The sequence below is a fragment of the Elephantulus edwardii genome, unplaced genomic scaffold (genome assembly GCF_000299155.1).
Source record: "Elephantulus edwardii isolate Elephantulus edwardi_28Jun2011 unplaced genomic scaffold, EleEdw1.0 scaffold00153, whole genome shotgun sequence".
Taxonomy (NCBI): domain Eukaryota; kingdom Metazoa; phylum Chordata; class Mammalia; order Macroscelidea; family Macroscelididae; genus Elephantulus; species Elephantulus edwardii.
In genome coordinates this window covers 3,444,608-3,463,769 of record NW_006399903.1, presented here as the reverse complement: position 1 = coordinate 3,463,769, position 19,162 = coordinate 3,444,608, and the positions used below count along the sequence as shown (strand labels likewise).

The 19,162-nt window shown below is 46.2% G+C and overlaps 1 protein-coding gene across 1 annotated transcript in view; it reads left to right on the top strand.

Annotated features, from left to right (window-relative positions):
• The window catches only part of ANKH (ANKH inorganic pyrophosphate transport regulator), a 174,533-nt gene continuing 155,371 nt past the window's right edge, over nt 1–19,162 (top strand). The window contains exon 1 of the mRNA XM_006895007.1: nt 1–143. Within this exon, the coding sequence (XP_006895069.1) occupies nt 48–143 (96 nt within the window). The 5' untranslated portion in view covers nt 1–47. The remainder of the gene's footprint in view (nt 144–19,162) is intronic.

Below are 19,162 nucleotides of genomic sequence, written 5' to 3'. Positions count from 1 at the left end.
CCCCTCGCGGCGGCAGATGAGTGTGGGGTCAGCCCACAGCGAGGACTATGGTGAAATTCCCGGCGCTCACGCACTACTGGCCCCTGATCCGCTTCCTCGTGCCCCTGGGCATCACCAACATCGCCATCGACTTCGGGGAGCAGGTAAGCCGGCGCGCGCGCTCAACCCCCCCGCACCCTGCACAGTGCGCCCCGCACCCTGCTCGCCCGGCCTCGACTCTAGGGCGCGCGGGGCACTGGGGGCGCGGGGGGACAGCCAGTCACCTGCTCACAGTGTCTTGTCACCCTGGGACATGTGGTTAGCTTTGCAGATTGTCAGGGGTGACTTTTCCGGCGCCCTGTCTCTCACTCCCCCACCCCACCCCCAATGATTCTGCAGACTTTTTCGGCTCTATCCTGATAATGTTGCAACCTTGGCTTGCTTTGGAGCTTCACCTATAGAAGGGTTTTTAGTGCACAGGAGGGGTATTATGTAATTTGTGATTATGTAAACCTTAGATCTTGTAACTAAAGTGTAGTTTCCAGACCCTTGTACCCCTGGGATTTTATTTAGCCAGGGCTGATGGCAGTGGGAGCTCTAGGGGACGAGTTCCTATTATAACGTGCCCAAGTTGATTTCCCAGTTACTGTTTGTTAATTTTTAAATGGTTTTGTAGCCTGAATCGGGATTAGGGATGTCCCAGATGCCTCTGGATAAACTACCCAGTGGCCATCTCCCGTTTGGGATTTTCTTTCCTCTCTAGCCCGGCTTTGAGCGGATGAAGCACATCTTTGCTTGGTGCTGCCTCCACTCCTTGTTTTTCTTTTCATGTTTCACCCTTTATTCTCCCTGTGGCGTCATTGCAAATCCAGCGCAGCGGACTCTCTGGCCTGGGAGCACTGGTACCAGGGGCCGAACTCTGGGCACCAGTCTTTGCAGGACCTTGGCCAGGATGTAGCTGCTTTCAAGACGGGAGTGGGTGGGCAGGATTTTTGAGGCGCACGAGCAGACCACCTTGATGGCAGGTGTCTGAACCAGCTAAGGTTAGCAGAGAAGCAAAGCTCCTAATATGATCTTGCCTCCACCCCCTTGTCCCTCTTTGAGTCAAGAGGCTGTTTAGACTGCCCCTACTTTGATACCGTTTTAGGTTAAAAAGAAAATGAACCGTTTTTCAGACGACAGTTGCAAACCAGAGATTTGCCTTACATTTGACAAGAGGCTGCCTAGATTTGCCTCTCAGTGTGCGGAACTTTTGATTGATTGTAACTCCTGGAAGCTCTTGTTTCCCAGTACTTAGCCCACCTTGTAAATGACTTTGGATTTCAGTGCCCAGTGGGTGGTCACAGTGTGTTAGCCTCCAGAGCCTGCCTGCTTGATCAAATAGTGTGTGATGAAAACTTGTTGGTGGAGATATGAGCTGGTCTGCCGCCGCTGCCCCTTTCCATCCCGGCCTTGCCAAAATCGCACAAGAGATCTGCCCTCCTAAGTCCCTTTCTCCTTCTCTGCTGCTGCCCCCCGCCCCCCTTCTTTCAGAAGTCCCTGATGACTCTGGACCTTGCTTGTAATCTGTGGGGTAGAGTGTTTACCTTGCCGTTTTGAGGAGACCAAAGTGCTTCATCGTCACCTGAGCCTCTGGTTTAAGGCTCAGCATCTTGGAGGTGCTCCAAGGGCTGGTCAGACAGCCCGGGGCTGCTCTAGTCTTGAGTTGGAGAGTGGGCATGTGAGTGGGTGATGGTTTGTGTTTGAGCGAGAGTGTGCACTGTGTATGAGTGCACATGTTATGTGTGTGTGTGAGAGAGTGTGTGTGTGTGTGTGTGTGTGTGTGTGTGTGTGTGTAACATTCATAGAAGCATGACCAGTGCAAATAAGAGAAGGCTTTATCATAATTGCATGATCTAGCCATACCACAGTATTCCTTCCTGCTTGTCTAGATGTAATAGAAAGTTGATAAAACAAGGGGTTGAAACAGCCTGAGGGCAAAAGATCTTTTGAGGTTTTGAAAGGTGAGATAAAAACCAGGGGAACTAGAGGGCCAACCCCTAGAAAGTTCATCCCAGTAACACAAGGTCTTCAACCTCTTCTTTCTAACATCCCACCCTGGAGACAGGAGCAGATATGAGTCGAGCACTACAAGAGTTATCTTTCTGCATAGAAGCCCATTTTATCAAGCGTTGGCACAGGGGTCCTTATCCCCAAAGCACCAGCACATCAGTGAGTTTAGAGGTTGCCTGGTGTTGGAGATATTGTATCTCAGAGGTCGGGTGTGGAGATGAGAGGTTTCCAAACTGAACTTTCTCTTCTGTTGTCAGAGAATTGTTTTGTGAAATGGTACCAGGTAGGAAGAACAGGACCGACTCGTTCTTACTGTTCAACTTGTGGTGGTTTTTGAGTGTGTCAAAGTAATTTTTTATTTCTCCTGACAGATTAGAATCGGCCCGTAAGATTTTCTTGGTGTAATCTCTGTGGAAAGGAATCACCAGGCTTTCCTTATTTTTTTTTTTTTTTTGAGAGAGAGAGAGAAAGAGTGAGTGAGTGTGTGTGTGTGTGTAGTCGTCAAATTGGATCTGACTGGTACAGGGGGAGATTGGCCCTTCTTCTCCAGCAAGGCATATGATGGATTCAAACTGCATACCTCTGGGATTGCAGTGCAGCTTCTTGCCACTAGGCCACCAGAGCTCCCTTACCAGGCTTTCCTTCTGAGGAGCAGCTGAATGGGTTCAAACCACCAACCTTTGTGGTTGGCAGCCCCCATGCCTAACCATTGCACCACCAGAACTGCTTGGACTTAAACTGACCACTGCCTTCCAGTGGAGTCCAGCCTTACAGGACTGCCCTCTAGGGCTACCAGGCTGTAATTTCATCCAAAACTTCCCGCCACTCCCTTGGACTGGCTGGTGGACTGCCACTGGTCATTCAATTAGTAGAGACTTTTTAAGGTACTAAGTGATACTTAAAATGTTAAGATTTTCTGCAAAGACTTCAAAGGAGAAAAGATAGTTGTTATGTTCTCACTTAAGAAGAAATGTATTCTGCTTCTTGTCTCAAGGTCTCTTCTTCCCTGTGTTAGGGATGACTCACCTGTTTCACATTGCCCCGACTGATTCTCTACATTTGGTTGGGTTCACTGTGTCATAGCTCAGAGGCCCAGGTCTTCATCTGGGAGTAACGAGTTTAGCACATGGGCAGGCACGATTACTGGAGTAAGATGTGTCATAGGAATTGCCAGATAGCTGTCTGTCCTGAAGACCCTTCTAATTTAGTGCCTAGACATAAGTCCCATAGAGTAGGAGAGGATCTCAAATTACTAACATCCTAAAACAGAAAGAAGAAGAGCGTACCAAAAATAGCTTAATAAGAGGAGGACCAGCTGTTCTCCAGAGGAGGGGAAGGGGCCTCTGCCCCAGCTCCCCAGAATCTTACATTTGAACAGAGATGTGTTTGAGTAAATGTAGTACATGGCATCGGCCACTCCCAAAACAAGAGTCATCACTTCTCCTATGGTCACTAAGAGTTGGAAGCAATAATCTCCCCACTAGACTGTTGTTATATACAGTTGAATCGAACCGCCCCATACCTGACATTCTATTGGGTTTTCAGGCCCCATACTTGACCTTCTAAGGGTTTCCAGGCTCCCTACCTGACCTTCTTCTTATGGGTTTTCAGATGCAGTGAATCGCATGGGAGGCTATTGTCCCTATTTCCCTGTGGAGCAGCTGGTAGATTTGAACCGTGAGCCTTTGAGTTGGCAGCACAACTCCATACCACTCAGCCACCACAGTTTCCGCACCACTAGGCCACCAGAGTTCCCTTACAAAAGGATTTGCCAGATGGAGTTCACCTTAATTCATAAAAGTAACTCTTGTGTGATCTGACTTCCAAAGTACTTAAAAGACAGACTTGTAAATCTCAAAGCCCAGTGTCTAGATAACTTTAGCTGATAAGATGTTGTTATGTGCCATCGAGTCGTTTGTGACTCATAGTGACCCTATGTACAACAGCCCTAAACCCTGCTCTATCCTGTGCCAATCGCATTGCCTCTGACACACCCATCCTGATTACCCCAGTCACTGAATCAATCCACCTCATAGAGGGTCTTCCCCTCCTGCGCTGTCCCTCTACTCTACCCAGCATGATGTCCCTCTCCAAAAACCTGTCTCTCCTTGCAACATGTCCAAAGTATGTCAGACGGAGCCCCAGAATCTTTGCCTCCAAGGAATAACCTGGTTTAACCCTCTGTAGGATGAATCTGTTTGTTTTCTTGGCAGTCCATGGTATATTCAGTACTCTTCTCCAGCACCACAGCTCAAAGGCATCAATTCTCCTTCTGTCCTCCCTAGTCATTGTCCAGCTCTCCTGATGCATAACAAGTGATTGCAAAGACCATGGCCTGTATCAGGAGCACCTTTGTCTCCAAAGAGACACCGTTGCTCTTGAGTACTTTAGAGAGGTCCCTAACAGCAGACTTTCCCATCGCAATACGTTTTTTGATTTCCTGGCTGTTGGTGCCAAGAGTGTTGACTGTGGAACCGAGCAAACTGAAGCTGTGAACAATCTCAATCTCTTCACCATCCATCCTGATGCTACCAATTGGTCCAGTGGTGAGAATTTTTGTCTTCTTGACATTGAGCCTCAGTCCATACTGAAGGCTGCAGTCCTTGACCCTCTGCAGTAAGTGCATGAGGTCCTCCTCAGTTTCAGCGACCAAGGTTGTGTCATCTGCATAATGCAGATTGTTGATAGAACTTCCACCAATCCTAACGTCTTCTCTTAGAGCCCAGTCTCTCGGATAATCTGCTCTGAGAGCTGATAAGATAGGGAATTGTTATTTCTAGGTGAGACTTGCCCTGACCCCTGACCTGTGTTGTTGAGTCCTGCCTGGCTCTATTGACCCCACTGCTACAGGGTAGACCTACTCCATTGGACTTTCTTAGCTGTGATTTATGCAGAAGCAGATTGCCAGGCCTTTATTTCATGCTACTTTGAACCACTGACCTGTCTCATAACAACTGATTAAGAATACAGGGGAGCTCTGGTGGCCTAGTGGCAAGAAGCTACACTGCAATTCCAGAGGCGCACAGTTCAAATCCACCAGATGCTCTGCTGGGGAAGGGGGAACAATCTCCTGCTGTACCAGTCAGATCTGATTTGACAGTACACACACATACACACAAATAATAAAATTAAAAAAATTTTTAAAAAAGAATATAAATGTAAGAATAAAAAGGGTTTTTACCAAATTATTAAATAATTCTTGTTAGTTATTTAAAGCTTGAAATAATAAAGAAGATAAACTTCTTCAAACCCTTTTTTTTTAAACTTCTTTTATTTCTTCTATAGGTTGTGTTTGTGTCTTGATGAGTTCTTCACAGGACTCAGAAGCGTTTCCTGGTAATCATTTAGGATTGATTTTCAACAGCAGCCTAATCTTTGGTGATATAAGCATGCCACAGTTTCCTTTGCTGTCTGTTCCCCTATTGTTGATGCTGTTTGTTTTTTGCAATATGCAGTGCCAACAAGCATCTCTATGTGATAAGTAGATATTGTCTTCTGCGCCTGTCTGGGGCTTGTGCCTGGTGTAATTGGGTGCCTATTTCAGTTTCTCATTCCTACATGGAAAATGAGGTCACACTTCTCTCGCAGTCTGTATTTAGTCAAGGACACCATGACCTCCCAGGTCCTGGGGAGACTTCCTTGTCGGCCATGGTTCCGATGCTCTGTGGAGGCCACTGGAGCTGCACACCTGTTTCTAGAACCACCGGGGTGCGATCCTGAGGCTGCCCGATATCCTCACTTATTTACTGAGGTGGCTCAAAGGTCAGCTTAAACACTCCCTTGTCCGAATCCCTCTCTCCACACATAGCCTTCCAAAGATAATCAAATATGTGTTTTTCCGATATTGAAACAAAGTCTAAATCTCTTTTGAGTTGACTGCATTTTTTTTAAAAAAGCTTCCTCCATTGAAACAGAATCTAAATGTCCTTCTAGTGATGGATTAAATTCTACACAGAGCTGTTTTTAAGAAAAACAGTATGATTTGTGGGATGGTAGCACTTTTTAGAAGTTTCGAGCCATTTTTGTAACTGTGATGAGTCATTTGTTTTCCATGCCTTTGCTGTCTTCCTTGTTTGTTTTGGGATAGTGAGGCAGGTTGTGTGGGTGGGAGGGAGAGGGACCAGGGTTATAAAGTCATTCTTTTAATATCCTTTGTGAGTCTAAGGGAATATACTTCATTAAACTCTTGCCCCACCATCTGCCCTCAGTTAGGTGGGGTGACACAGTGCTTGGAATAATAAACTTAAGCTCAGCAGTGACCATGAGAACAGAGGATCGGTCGTCATCAGTCGTCCTTGCCTTCTCCTGTACAGAGTCCCTGTGAATCTTAACAACGCACCATAAACCAGAGTCCTTCCGGGCAAATGATAAGGCACCCATCTACAGATCAAAATGTCCGCAGTTTGAATCTACCTAGAGGCATCTTGAAAGGAAAGATCCAGTTCTCTATTTTCAAAATAGCACGTCTATGGAAAACTGTGGAGTGAAGGCCTACTCTGAAACACGTGGAGTGGCGTGGGCCAGGATAGCCCTGATGGCAGCTAGTACTGGTGGAGCATAGAGAGCCCCTCAGCTGATGTCTGGGTTAACAGTAAGCCCATCACACCCATGTTTATTGAGGCTTTGTTTACAGTTGCAAGGAGTTGGACACAACCCAAGTAGGTGCCCATCAACAAACGAATGGATAGAGAAGCTGTGGTATAGTCACACAATGGAATACTATGCTGCATTGAAAAACAAGGGACTCATGGAATATTATTTTCAAAATGGGTGACCCTGGAGGACATTATGCTGAGTGAAATATCTCAGTCACAAAAGGACAAATACTGCATAGTGCCACTGTTGTAGAATGGGACTGACATCAGGGTTGGACTGAGACTGAGAAAAACTGGATAAATTATGTATACTGCATTGAAACAGATGAGGAGCGAACAGTTTAAAAGCGATATGTGATTGGGTATTATGATCATGACAAGAGTCCATAATCAAGGCTGCATAGTTGAGTGTATGGGGGGAGGGCAATTGTATACCAATGAAGGAATTTTTCTTTTACTTTTCAAAGAGAAGAGTGAACTGGGAGGGGAGGGGGCGGGATGGGCAGGGAGAAAAATGCAACAATGAGTGAGTGGAAATGCAAAATCTCTGTAAACGAACATTAAAACTAATAAATTTTTTTTTAAAAGAGAGTAAGCTGATCAGGTATTTTTAGAACACAATGACTATTTATTAATCACTGTAGAGATACTCAAGCAATAAAGAAAGCCATGTTCCTTGTGCCTGAGCTGGAAACAAGCCACGTTCAGGAACGGCTTTTCTTAACAGAAGCTTTCCACTTAAAAGATTTTTTTTTTTTTATGTATGAAAACTTTTTGGCTTTTTATTTGGAAAGCCAACTTGTGTCTCCTCTTTCTCATAGTCCCTCACACGTTGTGCTGCTAAACTGTAAGTCGGTGCCTCTTTGGAGTTTTGGTTCCAACAGAGCAGTTCTGAAGGAGAAAGATGGGCTGTCTCCTCCCACGTAGTTTAGAAATACAGTGCAGGGCCACACACTGATTTCTCCTGGAGGTGATGAAGAGAGAGTTTGTTTTATTTCCCTCTATCTGGAGATCCAGGCTATAGTCTTTGCAATTACGTGCTATGCATCAGAGAGTTGGACAGTGACTAGGGATGATAGAGAGAGAATTGATGCCTTTGAGCTGTGGTGCTGGAGAAGAGTGTTGAATATACCATGGCCTGCTAGGAAAACAAACAGGTTTGTCCTGGAGAGGGTGAAGACAGAATCCTCCCTGGAGTCAAGAATTCTGTAGCTTCGTCTGACATACTTTGGGCATGTTGCAAGGAGGGACTGGTCCTTGGAGAGGGACATCATGTTTGGGAGAGTGGAGGGGCGGCAAAAGAGAGGAAGACCCTTGATGAGATGGATCAATTCTGTGAGTGGAGTGGTGGGAATGAGTGTGTTTGAGACGGTGATTGGCACAGGATAGAACTGCGTTTAGGACTCTTGTACAGAGGGTCGCTATGAGTCGCAAGCGACTCAATGGCACATAACAACAACAACAACATCTAAATAAAAAATGACTTCATCTTACTTGGCCCCACAATCAGTATATACTTGGTACCAGTAGTCAGGAGATATTTTGCACTGACAAAGTCAACAGTCACAGACGTCTCCAAATTGAGGAGCAATGATGTTAGTTTGGGGACTAAGGTGCGCCTGATTCAGGCCATGGTCTTTTCAGTAACTTGATATACATCAAAGAATTGGATAGTGACTAAATATGACAGAAGAATTAATGTATTTGATCTGTGGTATTGGAAAAGAGTAACTAATATCCGTGGACTGCCAAAAGAACAAACAGATGTGTCATGGAGGTGTGCCCAGAGTGCTCCTTGGAGGCAAACATGATGAAGCTCTGTCTCACATTTTTTGGACGTGTTGCTAGGAGAGGCTATTCCTTAGAGAGGGACATCATGTTTGGAAAGGTGGAAGGATGGCAAAAGAGAGGAAGACCTTCAGCCAGATGGATTGACCCAGTGACAACAGCAGTGAATTTGAGTGTGTCAGAAATAAATTGTGAGGATGACACAGGATAAGATAGATCTGTTCATAAAGTCACTACGAGTAGTATTTGGCTCGATGTCTTAGAAAATTACAACTAACTAACTATAGTTCTACAAGATGTGATTGGTATTTTAAAGTAATGTCTGTTTGCAGGCCGTACTGGGCAGTCAACAGTAGTCATTGACAGATGATACTTAGAAGACTTCGAGTGTGGCCAATCAGAATTCGCTGCTTAGATCCTTCAATGTGGAGTGGGTTTTATTTGTTAGTTTGTTGGGTTTTTTAGTTCATGTGCCCTCATTCATCATTTGCCTACAAGCTCGTTGCTGGCTGTCATTTTGCTCTCTCTGCCCAGGGAACCCACGAACCACTTCCTCACCAATGACAAAACAACAGTAAACGTAGCCTGTGTGCATTGAGCACTTGTTTTTGAATCTTCTGCTCCCTCTGCTCTGGGCCTGGAAAATGAAAATTCATTAAAATTCGATGCAGAGTAAAGAGTAAATAACTCTGGAGGCCTCCCTTGGGAGCAGCACGTGCTGTCTGTGAGTTTCCAGTCCTGCTCGGGTTGGTTTCTGTTCTAGAAGAGTCTAGAGCTCGTCTAATTTCAGTGCTCTTTGAACAAGAGAAGCATTGCCAAGTCTCATGTAGCCCTGGCCCCCAGACTGCTTAGATCCTGGTTATGGAAACACGGGAAGCACTTCTGCAGTGGGAGCCGCGTGGGGTGAAGCATCTAATTAGACGGTACAGCTCATTATATACCGGGACAAGGCGCTCGGTAATTGCCGCCACACAGCGAGGCTGTGGGCATGGTGATGGAACATAAAGGCATGCTTCTCTCATCTGGACGTCACAGCCCATGATGCCTTCTCTCCAGTGCTCTCGTCATCAGGGCGGGAGCACCAGCCTGCAACAAAAAGGTGGTAGCAAAGAGGCAGACGGTCACAAAGCGGTCTTGGAGCCCTGCAAGCGAGGGTTCCACTTTGTTTTGCTGTTTTCATGGCTGTGGGATCACTCAGCTCCCAATCCAACAACCATATAACACTCCTGATGCTTTAAGTGCAGACGTGCTGAGAACACCCTGCCCCCGTTAGGAGTTAATCTCTAGACAACGAGAAGGTTTGTGCACCCCAACTTCGTCTGTCAGTTACTTGCTGCTTCACCCCAGAAATGTTGTAAAAAGTTCATGCTCTATAACATGGGAGAATCTAGAGAGCATTATGCTGCGTGAGCTTACCCTGTCTCATAAGGACGAATACTGCATATGACTGTTATTGTAAAAATAGAAGGATAACTCGTAAGATGTGGATACAAGTCCACAAGGGGAATGGGAAGAGGTCAGGGGGCAGAGGGTGGGGAGAGGAGAGAATCTCTATGATAACAGAGTTTGGTGAGTGGAGGTCGGAGGTAAAGGAGTTAGGAAACCGGTAAGGAACTGAAAAGAGAGGCAGTCGTAGGCATAGATCAATGGTGATTAATTTTAGAAAGCACAGTGTACATAAGTGAGTGTTTGAAACACAATGCATATGTTGGAATTGTGTGAAACGTAGTGTATATGAACGATACAGATCGTGCACGAATTTTGTATGCCAACAGATGTAAAATAAAAGTAAAGTGGAGTGGGGGAAGTTCATCTTGGGAAGAGTTACTTGGTACTTATCAAGACAGAACAAGAAACCAGTTGCCTCCCCGTGGTGTCAGAATAGAAATCCCTCCGTGGTGCTTGCAGTGGTTAATGTTTCTGAAATGGATCACCAGGCCTTTCTTCCTAGGGACCTCTGGTTGGACAAAAAAAAAAACCCCTCCATTTTTGTTAGCAGCTGAGGATGTTAGTCTTTTGCATCCTCGGGACTGCCTGGGGGAAGAAAACTCAAAAAATCAAACCCACTAGGTCCTGCTACCCAAGAGGTTGATGTTTCAGATTCAACAGCTGCTTCTTGGAGAAAAGATGGGGCGGCTGCTTCTGGAAGGGTTATGGCCTCGGAAACCCTGGGAGGCAATTCAGTTTTCACGGCTGTGGGATCAGTCAGCCGTATAACACTCCTGATGCTTTAAGTGCAGACGTGCTGAGAAACAGTCACCCTGTCCCCCATAGGAGTTGATCTCAGACAGTGAGAAGTCTGTGCACCCCAAATTTGTCAGTTGTAAAAGTTCATGCTGTATAACATAGGAGACTCTAGAGAGCATTATGCTGAGTGAGCTTACCCAGTCTCGTAAGGACAAATACTGCATATGACTATTATTAAAAGTAGAAAAATAGAAGGTTAAATAGTAGGATAATAGTAAATAGAAGGATAATAGTAAAAGTAGAAGGATAACTAGGAAGATGTGGATACAAGTCCACAAGGGGAATGGGAGGAGGTCAGGGGGCAGAGGGTGGCTCTGAAACTGGGTTGGGTTTTGCATAGAGTTATAAAGAAAGAGTTTATACACCAGGTTTGGAAAATGACATGAAGTTCCCAGATAGATCACTTTTTACTAATTAGATGACATTGTTATTGGTTTTAAAAAGACCGCATGGTCTGCTATTTGGGGTTAAGGTTTAAAGATATTCCCAGGGCAGTAGTTTGGCGGTTCACCCACCCTCTGTGGCTTCAGAAAGTGTATAGATTTGGAATCTGTTCTGCTTTTGTGACCAAAAAGGCTTTCCTGGGTGGAGTTTTAGAAGTGGACACCCCTACACCACCCCCCACCAAGGCCTGCCTTCACCTGTGCTGCCGGCCTCCAGTGTGTGGGCAGTGGCTGTGTATAAGGCATCTTACTCAGAAAGGAGTCCTGGGCCCAGTGCATGGAAGGCAAGGATTTAGCCTCAGAACCACCACCGTTGCCTCAACCAGTCTCCTTGTCATGAAACACTGCGGAGCCGCCTGTGACTCCTAGCACCCATATATGCAGCAGAATGACACCGTGCCCCGTCCGGCACCGTCCTTGTGAGATGTGCTTGTTAAGCCGTTTTGTCCTCTCTTTTCACTGACCTTCTGCTTTTCCAAGTGTAATGTTCTTCTCTAGGAGTTGGCCTCTCCTGATAGATCACATACTCAGTGGATTTGAAAAAAGCTCACCAGCTTGACGCTTCAGGGGAACACTCTGGCTGCACTTTGTCCAAGCAGATTTGTTTGTTCTTTTGGCCATCCACGGTGTATCCAATCTTTCACGCCCCCACCACAGTTCAAAGGTGTCAGTTCTTCCACCTGCCTTATTCATTCTCCAACTTTCACATGTCCAGCTCTCTGCTTGGGAGGTGAGAGGTGAAGGGAGCTTATTTTATGTGACGCTGAGAGGAGGAGTTTCAGGTTGGGGACTTGCCAGGTTCACTGGTCCTGTGTGATGCTGCAGGCCCAATGCGAGCTTCTCGGTCCCCGTGTCATATTCCAAGACAGGCCGGGCTGAGTCCACGTCAGTGAACGCTGCAGAACCCCTGTTCCACTTCTGTGAACTCTCGAGGGAAGGATTTACGTCCTTGTCAATTCCTCACTGGCCATTTGACTTGGATATGGCCTGTTTATGTTCTGAAAGCGGTTTTAAATATGAGAGGAACTCTCCAGGGCTGCTTTGAGCCAGCCCCGAGATCCGGGCTCATGCATTTTAATAGAGGGGATGGAAGTGTGGAGAATCTAAAATAGCAGATGACAAACAAGCTCCCTGACTCCTGAGCGCTTCCACTGCTTTGGCAGGAGATTAGCCATGGCGAGGACACTGGGCTTATCACTCTGTGTGGCCTGAACTTGACATTTCACAGAGGCCGACTGCATGAGGACAGTAACAAACAATCATACTGCATAAGGAGGAGGTGACTTTCACCTCGAGGACTCAGGCCAAGTGCAAGGCCACAGTCACCAGAGAGGCAGCCTGCAGCCAGCCTAATGTGAGTGCTGGGGACCGGCTTCTCCAGCCCCAGGCTTCACCCTCCTCCTCTGCTGCCCACCCAGGCTTCTCAGCGGCCGGCACTTGGTCCTTCCTACCTGGGAAGTTGGTCACCTGGGAAAACAGCAGACGTGGAGCCTGATATGCAAGAATGATAGGCTTCATTCTGTTCCCAGAGGCAGACACTGCCACCAGCTGTGACGTCACCCACCTCCAACTCACACCCAGGGAACGTTTCCCATACAGGTTAGGTCGCTGCCAGGCTAGGTACGTGGTTGCCCCAGTATGACCAGTCTTTCTGAGACAAGCCAGTGTTTCAGCAGTGTCTGGGAAGGACAGACACCCACGAAGGGTCCTCCCACACATGCAGACCTTGGAACTGTACCTGCCATTGTTTTCGTCTTCCAGGGTCATGACTCCACTTCAGAAATGGAGCTGGGAGGCTGATTTCATGCTTGGTTTTAAATTGCAATATAATGCACATAGAGTGAAGTGCACCCATCTTAAGTGTGCGGGTTTGTTAACTCTAACAGACAGACGTTACAACTTTATTGTGATGCATTTATAGTACTACAGAGACTGTACATGAGGACAACAAACAGGTTCGTCCTGGAGAGGGTGAAACCAGGCTGCTCCTTGGAGGCAAGGAATTGAAGCTCTGTCTAACATACTTTGGACATGTTGCAAGGAGGGGCCAGTTGTCCTTGGAGAAGGACGTCATGCTTGGGAGGGTGGAGGAACAGGGCAAGAGAAGAAGACCCTCGATGAGATGGATTGACTCAGTTACTGGGGTAATGGGGGTGGGTGTGTCAGATGATAAGGTTGGCACAGGATAGAGCAAGGTTCAGAATTGTTGTACATAGGGTCACAAGCAACTTGATGGCACATAACAACATATATGCATGGGAACTTTGGTGACCAGGTAGCAAGAAGCTGCACTACAATCCCGAAGGCACATAGTTCGCATCCACCAGTTGCTCTGTGGAAGAAAGATGAGCAGTTTCCTCCGTGTGATTAACTGCCTCTGAAAACCCGCCACAGGGTCAGCTCTGAGTCTGTTCTTTCTAGTGTTGCCTGATTGTTATGAGTTGCCCGAAGCCTGCTCTGTCCTGAGCAGTCTTATCTCCAGCACATCTACCCCCATTACCCCAGATACTGTACCCATCCATCTCATCTGGGGTCTTCCTCTCCTGCATCTTCCCTCCACCTTTCCAAGCATTTCTTTAGCCCAGCAAGTCCCCTGGGCCCCTTGTGCTGGTGTGTGGCCCTGCCCCTCCACAGGAGGTAGCCACTCTTCAGATTCCTGGGGTGGTGTTTTCTAATTGCTCACCCAGAATGACAGATCCACCCTCAGTTCTGGATGACTGAATTAGGGTCTTACAATGATATTACACATGTAGCACCCTAACTCGTCCCTGGGTCAAATGTGGCTTCATATTGAGTATCTAAGCATCTTCCAGACAGGTACCAAGTGTAACTCTTTGCATTAAAAGGGCACTTGCTCTTAATTTGCATTATGCGGTGGTGGGGTTTTGTTCCTCTGGTGACATACCGTCGTCCCTGCATTCTGTGAACGGCTGTGCCTTTTGCTGTTCAGACCTGTTCCCAGTATGTTTAAAAATACAATATCACGTGCTGCTGCTGCTGCTGCTGCCGCCGCCTACAATTTTCAAAGAAGGCCTCCCTTTAAAAAACACACACATGCACACAACACAACACTTGGTCTTTTATTCTGATTGTAGATGTTCACAATTAATTTTCATTGTTCTAAAAAGGGAGGAAGGGAAATGAAAATATCAAGAAGCCTACAAAACATAACTGTTCTTATTTTAATATTTCTCTTTTCTCTATGCAATTGTTTTAAGAAAATGGCACCTTTTTCACTTGATGTTCCAGAGGATTTCCCTGGATTTAAATATTCATCTACAATGGCATAGCTGATGATGCCCTAGCATTCTATCACGTGTATCTGCAGTTAATTTATTCAGTCAGTCTTCTGTGGTTCAATGCCTAAGGTTTTTGTGTTTCATTCCTCTTCCAGATTATGCCCTGAACATTTTTGTGTAGACGTATTTGTCTGTGCTTATTGCTTCTTTAGATTAATCCCTAGCAGCCCTTGGTGTCTGTGCACCTACCTTCTCAGACCTTTGCTATAGAGGCCATGCTTCTCTCCAGACAACGTCCCAGGAGACCCTGAAGGCCCAGGGTTGGATAGTGTCCCAGTCACAATGGACCAGGTCCCTCTTTTCTCAGTTCTGTTTGATAATCCCATGGCCTCTACTGTTGAAAATTCACTTTTTACTTCTCTAAAAGCCTCATGGTGATGACATCCATCCAATAAATATGAACAGCGCTCAGGCCTTTCGTCCATAGGGTCGCTGTGAGTTGTCTACGGCTTGACGGCACCTAACAACAATAACAATGGCAACATAGAGTTCTGTTTGCCTAGTGGACAGAAAGTGATGCTACCAAGCCCAAGGTGGGTGATTTTTAATCTGAGGCCCTCAGGCCTGGTCTAAATTGTTTTTTTGTCAAACATTCTTCTAAGTGCTATAGCACTGGTCTGTGCATTTCTGTACAGAGGTAACTCGTCGTTGCTGTGATGCTGAACACTGTGACACCGATGTGCCAAATGTGGTATATCCATGGTGGACAGTGTTGGTGGAGCTCCCCAATTAAAACAAGCTTGGAAGCAGAAGTGACATCCACTTCTGAAATGGCTTGCCTCCGGAAGCTCCATGAACAGGGCTCAGGTCTTTCATTCATAGGGTCACTATGACTCAGTGGCACCTAACAACAACAACAACAACAACAATAAATGCATTTCTGTACTAAGTGGTCAGTTAAGTTTTTCATACCTCAAGGAGAGAACAGATCTGTGTTGGAATAACTGCAACGAGAGTGTTTCTCAGGAGCAAGGATGCTGGGACTTAGTCTCACACCCCGTGGGCACGCTATCACGAGGGACCAGTCCCTGGCGAAGGGCGTCATGCTTAGAAAGGCAGAGGGTCAGTGACAGACAAACGACCCTCTGACAGCAGTAGGCTTGAGAGCGGAGGAAATGACGAGAGTGGTGTAGGATGAGAGAGGATTTTGTCTGGATGTTTATCAAAAGGGTCACTATAACCTGGTGCTACTTAATAGCATCTAATACCACCACCACCACCACCACCACTTTTATTTTTGGACTTTCATTCTTTTCTTAGAGCTAGTGCATCCCATATGTGGGGTTGGCACACACAACAACAACAAAATTATGCTGCTGGGACTGAAGCAGTGTGTGCCTTTGGAATGATGGCTGCCATTTATTTTTCTTTGACTAGAGACTACTGATTGGTGTGCTTGGGTCCTGGGCAGTGCACAGGGTTCCTGGGCTTGCTGCTAACTGAAAGCTTTGAAGGTGTCAGTGTACACTGACCTGGTAACCGCTCTCTGACCAGTCAGCCCTCCACACCCTGTAGAGCAGGTCTGTCCTGACACACTGGGTCACCAGGAGCCGGAATGGACAGAGACTGGCTTCTTAAAAACTGGTTTGACACAGGGTTGAAGGGGGATTTGCACACCCCAGCTCCTCTTACCTGGACATACAAATGAGACCAAATGCACCTCACTTTTTTTTGATCAGTCACAGGAGTTGATTGTATTTAATTGTTATGTTAGTGGAAATTCACAAAGAAAATTCTTCTTCATTCATTGATAGGCACACATTTTCCTCCACCCTCCTCCTCCAGTTTCGGTTGCTAATTCACATATATATAATGTCTAATCATCTGTTTCTTTCGGATTGTCCTTGGCACATTCCAGTGCAGTGGTCATTATCTGTCCATTCTTTTTCAGTTCTCCACCCACCCCACCCTCAACTCTGATAGCCATCCTATTGTTAACAAAAGTGTGATGATATCTGGCCTTTTGTGACTCACAGATTTCTCTCAGCATCATGTCTTGCAGACTCATCCACACTGTATAATGTGCACTGATTTTCAGTGTTGCGTAATATTCCATTGTGTGGATAGACCATAATTACTCTCTCTGTTCCTTTAGTGATGGACCCTTGGGCTGCTTCCATCTCTTAACTGTTGTCAGTAATGCTGCAGTAAAGCAATAAACAGGAGTGTGCATACTTCTCTTTGTGTCTTAGCTCTGAATTCTCTGGGATCTATTCCTTGGTGTGGGATTACTAACTTTTAGGAGCAAATTTTGAAACTGTGTTGTGGCTGCTTTGCGAGCTGAAAGCTGTAGCCGCCTTCTCCAAATGTTTAGAACACCCCTTAGGGATGTCTTTGATACTGGAGCATGGGGAGTAGGGGACACAGGGTGAGGGTGGAGCCATTAATCTGTTCAGAGGCGTTTGGGATGCCTATGCTCATCCCCAAAGGTGGGATGCAAAGGAGACTGAAGCTGCCTCCTCAGAACCTTCACAGCAGTTACGTGGATCTAGTCCAGGTAAGGAAGAACTGATGCCTCGGAGCTATGGTGTTGGAGAATACCAGATACCCCGTGGACTGCCAAAAGAACAGATGCGTCTTCAGCATGATGTGGCCAGAGTGATCCGTGGAGGCACAGATGGCAAAGCTTCCTCTCACATCCTTTGGGCGTGTTGCTAGGAGAGGCTGTTCCTTGGAGAGGGACATCATGCTTGGAAAGGTGGAGGGTCCCCAAAAGAGAGGAAGACCCTCAGTAAGATGGATTGACACAGTGACTGCAGCGGTGGGCTCAGTGTGCCAGAGATGGGATGGGGGAGGTGACATGGGATAGGACTGGAGTCAGGTCTGTTGTTCATAGCCTGGCTCCGAGTTATACTCAGCTCAGCGGCACCTAACAGCACAGTTCAGGTGACCGTAACAGAGGGCTCAGGCATACCAGAGGTCCTGAGGATGGTGCAGAATAGGGCGAAATTCACATTTGTGGTTCATAAGGTCGCTATGAATTGAAAACAACAGCAACGGACTAGATGAAAGATTTTTTTAAAATAAGGTGTGTTTTTTTTTTTAAAAAAAAAAGGTGCTAAGTGTTGAGCCAGGGGAGTGCTCACTCAGGGAACCTGCAAGAGGGACCCCTGAAACCTTCCTAAGCGTCAGTAACTTTCTGTCAAGCCGAGATCTAAAGAAAATCACATGCCCACTTTCTGGAAAGTAGGCGTCTCCCATCCGAGGAATGAAAGATGGTGAATAGGGTTGGAGCAGAGAACAGGGCCCCTGGTGGAAGAGACGGAGAGGGACAGTGAACTGAAGCCAGACCAGGAAAGGGTCTGTCAGTCCAGTGGCATCTGGACTTGATACTAAGGGCTATGAGATACTCTGGCCCAGAAGTCTACGAGCTGAACAAGGAGTCTGCAGTCCTTGGGCAAGCCTGGGAGGCAGAAGGGGGTGTGGTGAGCTCAGCTCACAGTTGTGTCCCAGAAAGATAATTTGGACTTCAGTGTGATTGTTAAGTCAAAGGAGGTGAGGTAAAGCAGTCAATTACAAGGCCCTTGTGGTAATCCACCAGCAAGATGGCAGCAGGGTGGTGGGGAGGGGAGGTGGGCTGACCAAGGACAGTCACTGCACAACAGGGTGGTCACTAACTGGATGGGACATGGCAGAAGGTGCTTGAGGGCACCAAACTTTTAAAAGAGCAAGTTTAGGGAGAAAAGAAAAACTTTTGTTCAGTCATGTTAATTTTTTTTTAAATTTTATTTTATTTTTGTGTGCGTGTACCATCAAATCAGATCTGACTGGTACAGGAGGAGATTGTCCCTCCTTCCCTGGCAGAGCATCTGGTGGATTCGAACCGTGCACCTCTGGGATTGTAGTTGCAGCTTCTTGCCACTAGGCCACCAGAGCTCCCCTTAATTTTTTAATAGAATTAGTGAAGTGTTTTCAATTGTTTGCCTGAGAGACAATGCACATTGTGAATAAGGCTTGTTCACAACAATAAATACTCAGTATGCGCCTGGTCTCCGCCTGCCTCCCTCCCTCTTCCTGTCTCTCTCCCTGTCTCTCTGCAGCAATTGCAATAGATTCTCTGTAAATAGATTTTTCGGGAGTTCATTTTTAGCCACATGCAAATGCTATGAATATTCATTTCTTCTTCTAAAACCCTGAGTTTAGTGGCTTTTATGCAAAGAAAAAAAAATTTTAAAAATATGCTTTCTTAGAACATACCAGTCCCCTGCCATTTGCTTTAATGAAGTCGTGATAGGGGAAAATTTGAAAATATTTATGAGTATTTGGCTTTGGAATGCACGCGGGCTTTGAGGGAAGCAAATATCACTGTGCCCCTATCATGCAAAGGATAATATTGCAGATGGACCAGGTGCCTGGTGGCAGCAGAGACGCGCCATCTGGAACGAAATTGGATGAGGAGTCTTGGTTAGCTCTCTCTGTATTTGAAAGGTTTACTGCAGACAGAGCCGCGCACTGATAGGAAGTGGCCTGACCTTAGAAGGCTGTCTGTTAGACTCATTTTTGTTTGTTTTCCGCATTGTCTGCAATTTGGCTGTAATTCCCAAGTTTATCTCGATTCCATTTTCCTGTGGAAATAAGAAGAAATTGTGGTTAGGTTTTCAGACCCATCCACCAAGTTATATAACCTGGGCTATCATTAAAATATATTTGCAGCAGGAATTTTTCTTTTTTGGCTTTTTTTCAGTTTAATTAGTTTGTTTCTTTTTCATTTCAATGAACATCTACAGAGATTTTGGAATTCCATTCATTCATTGTTACA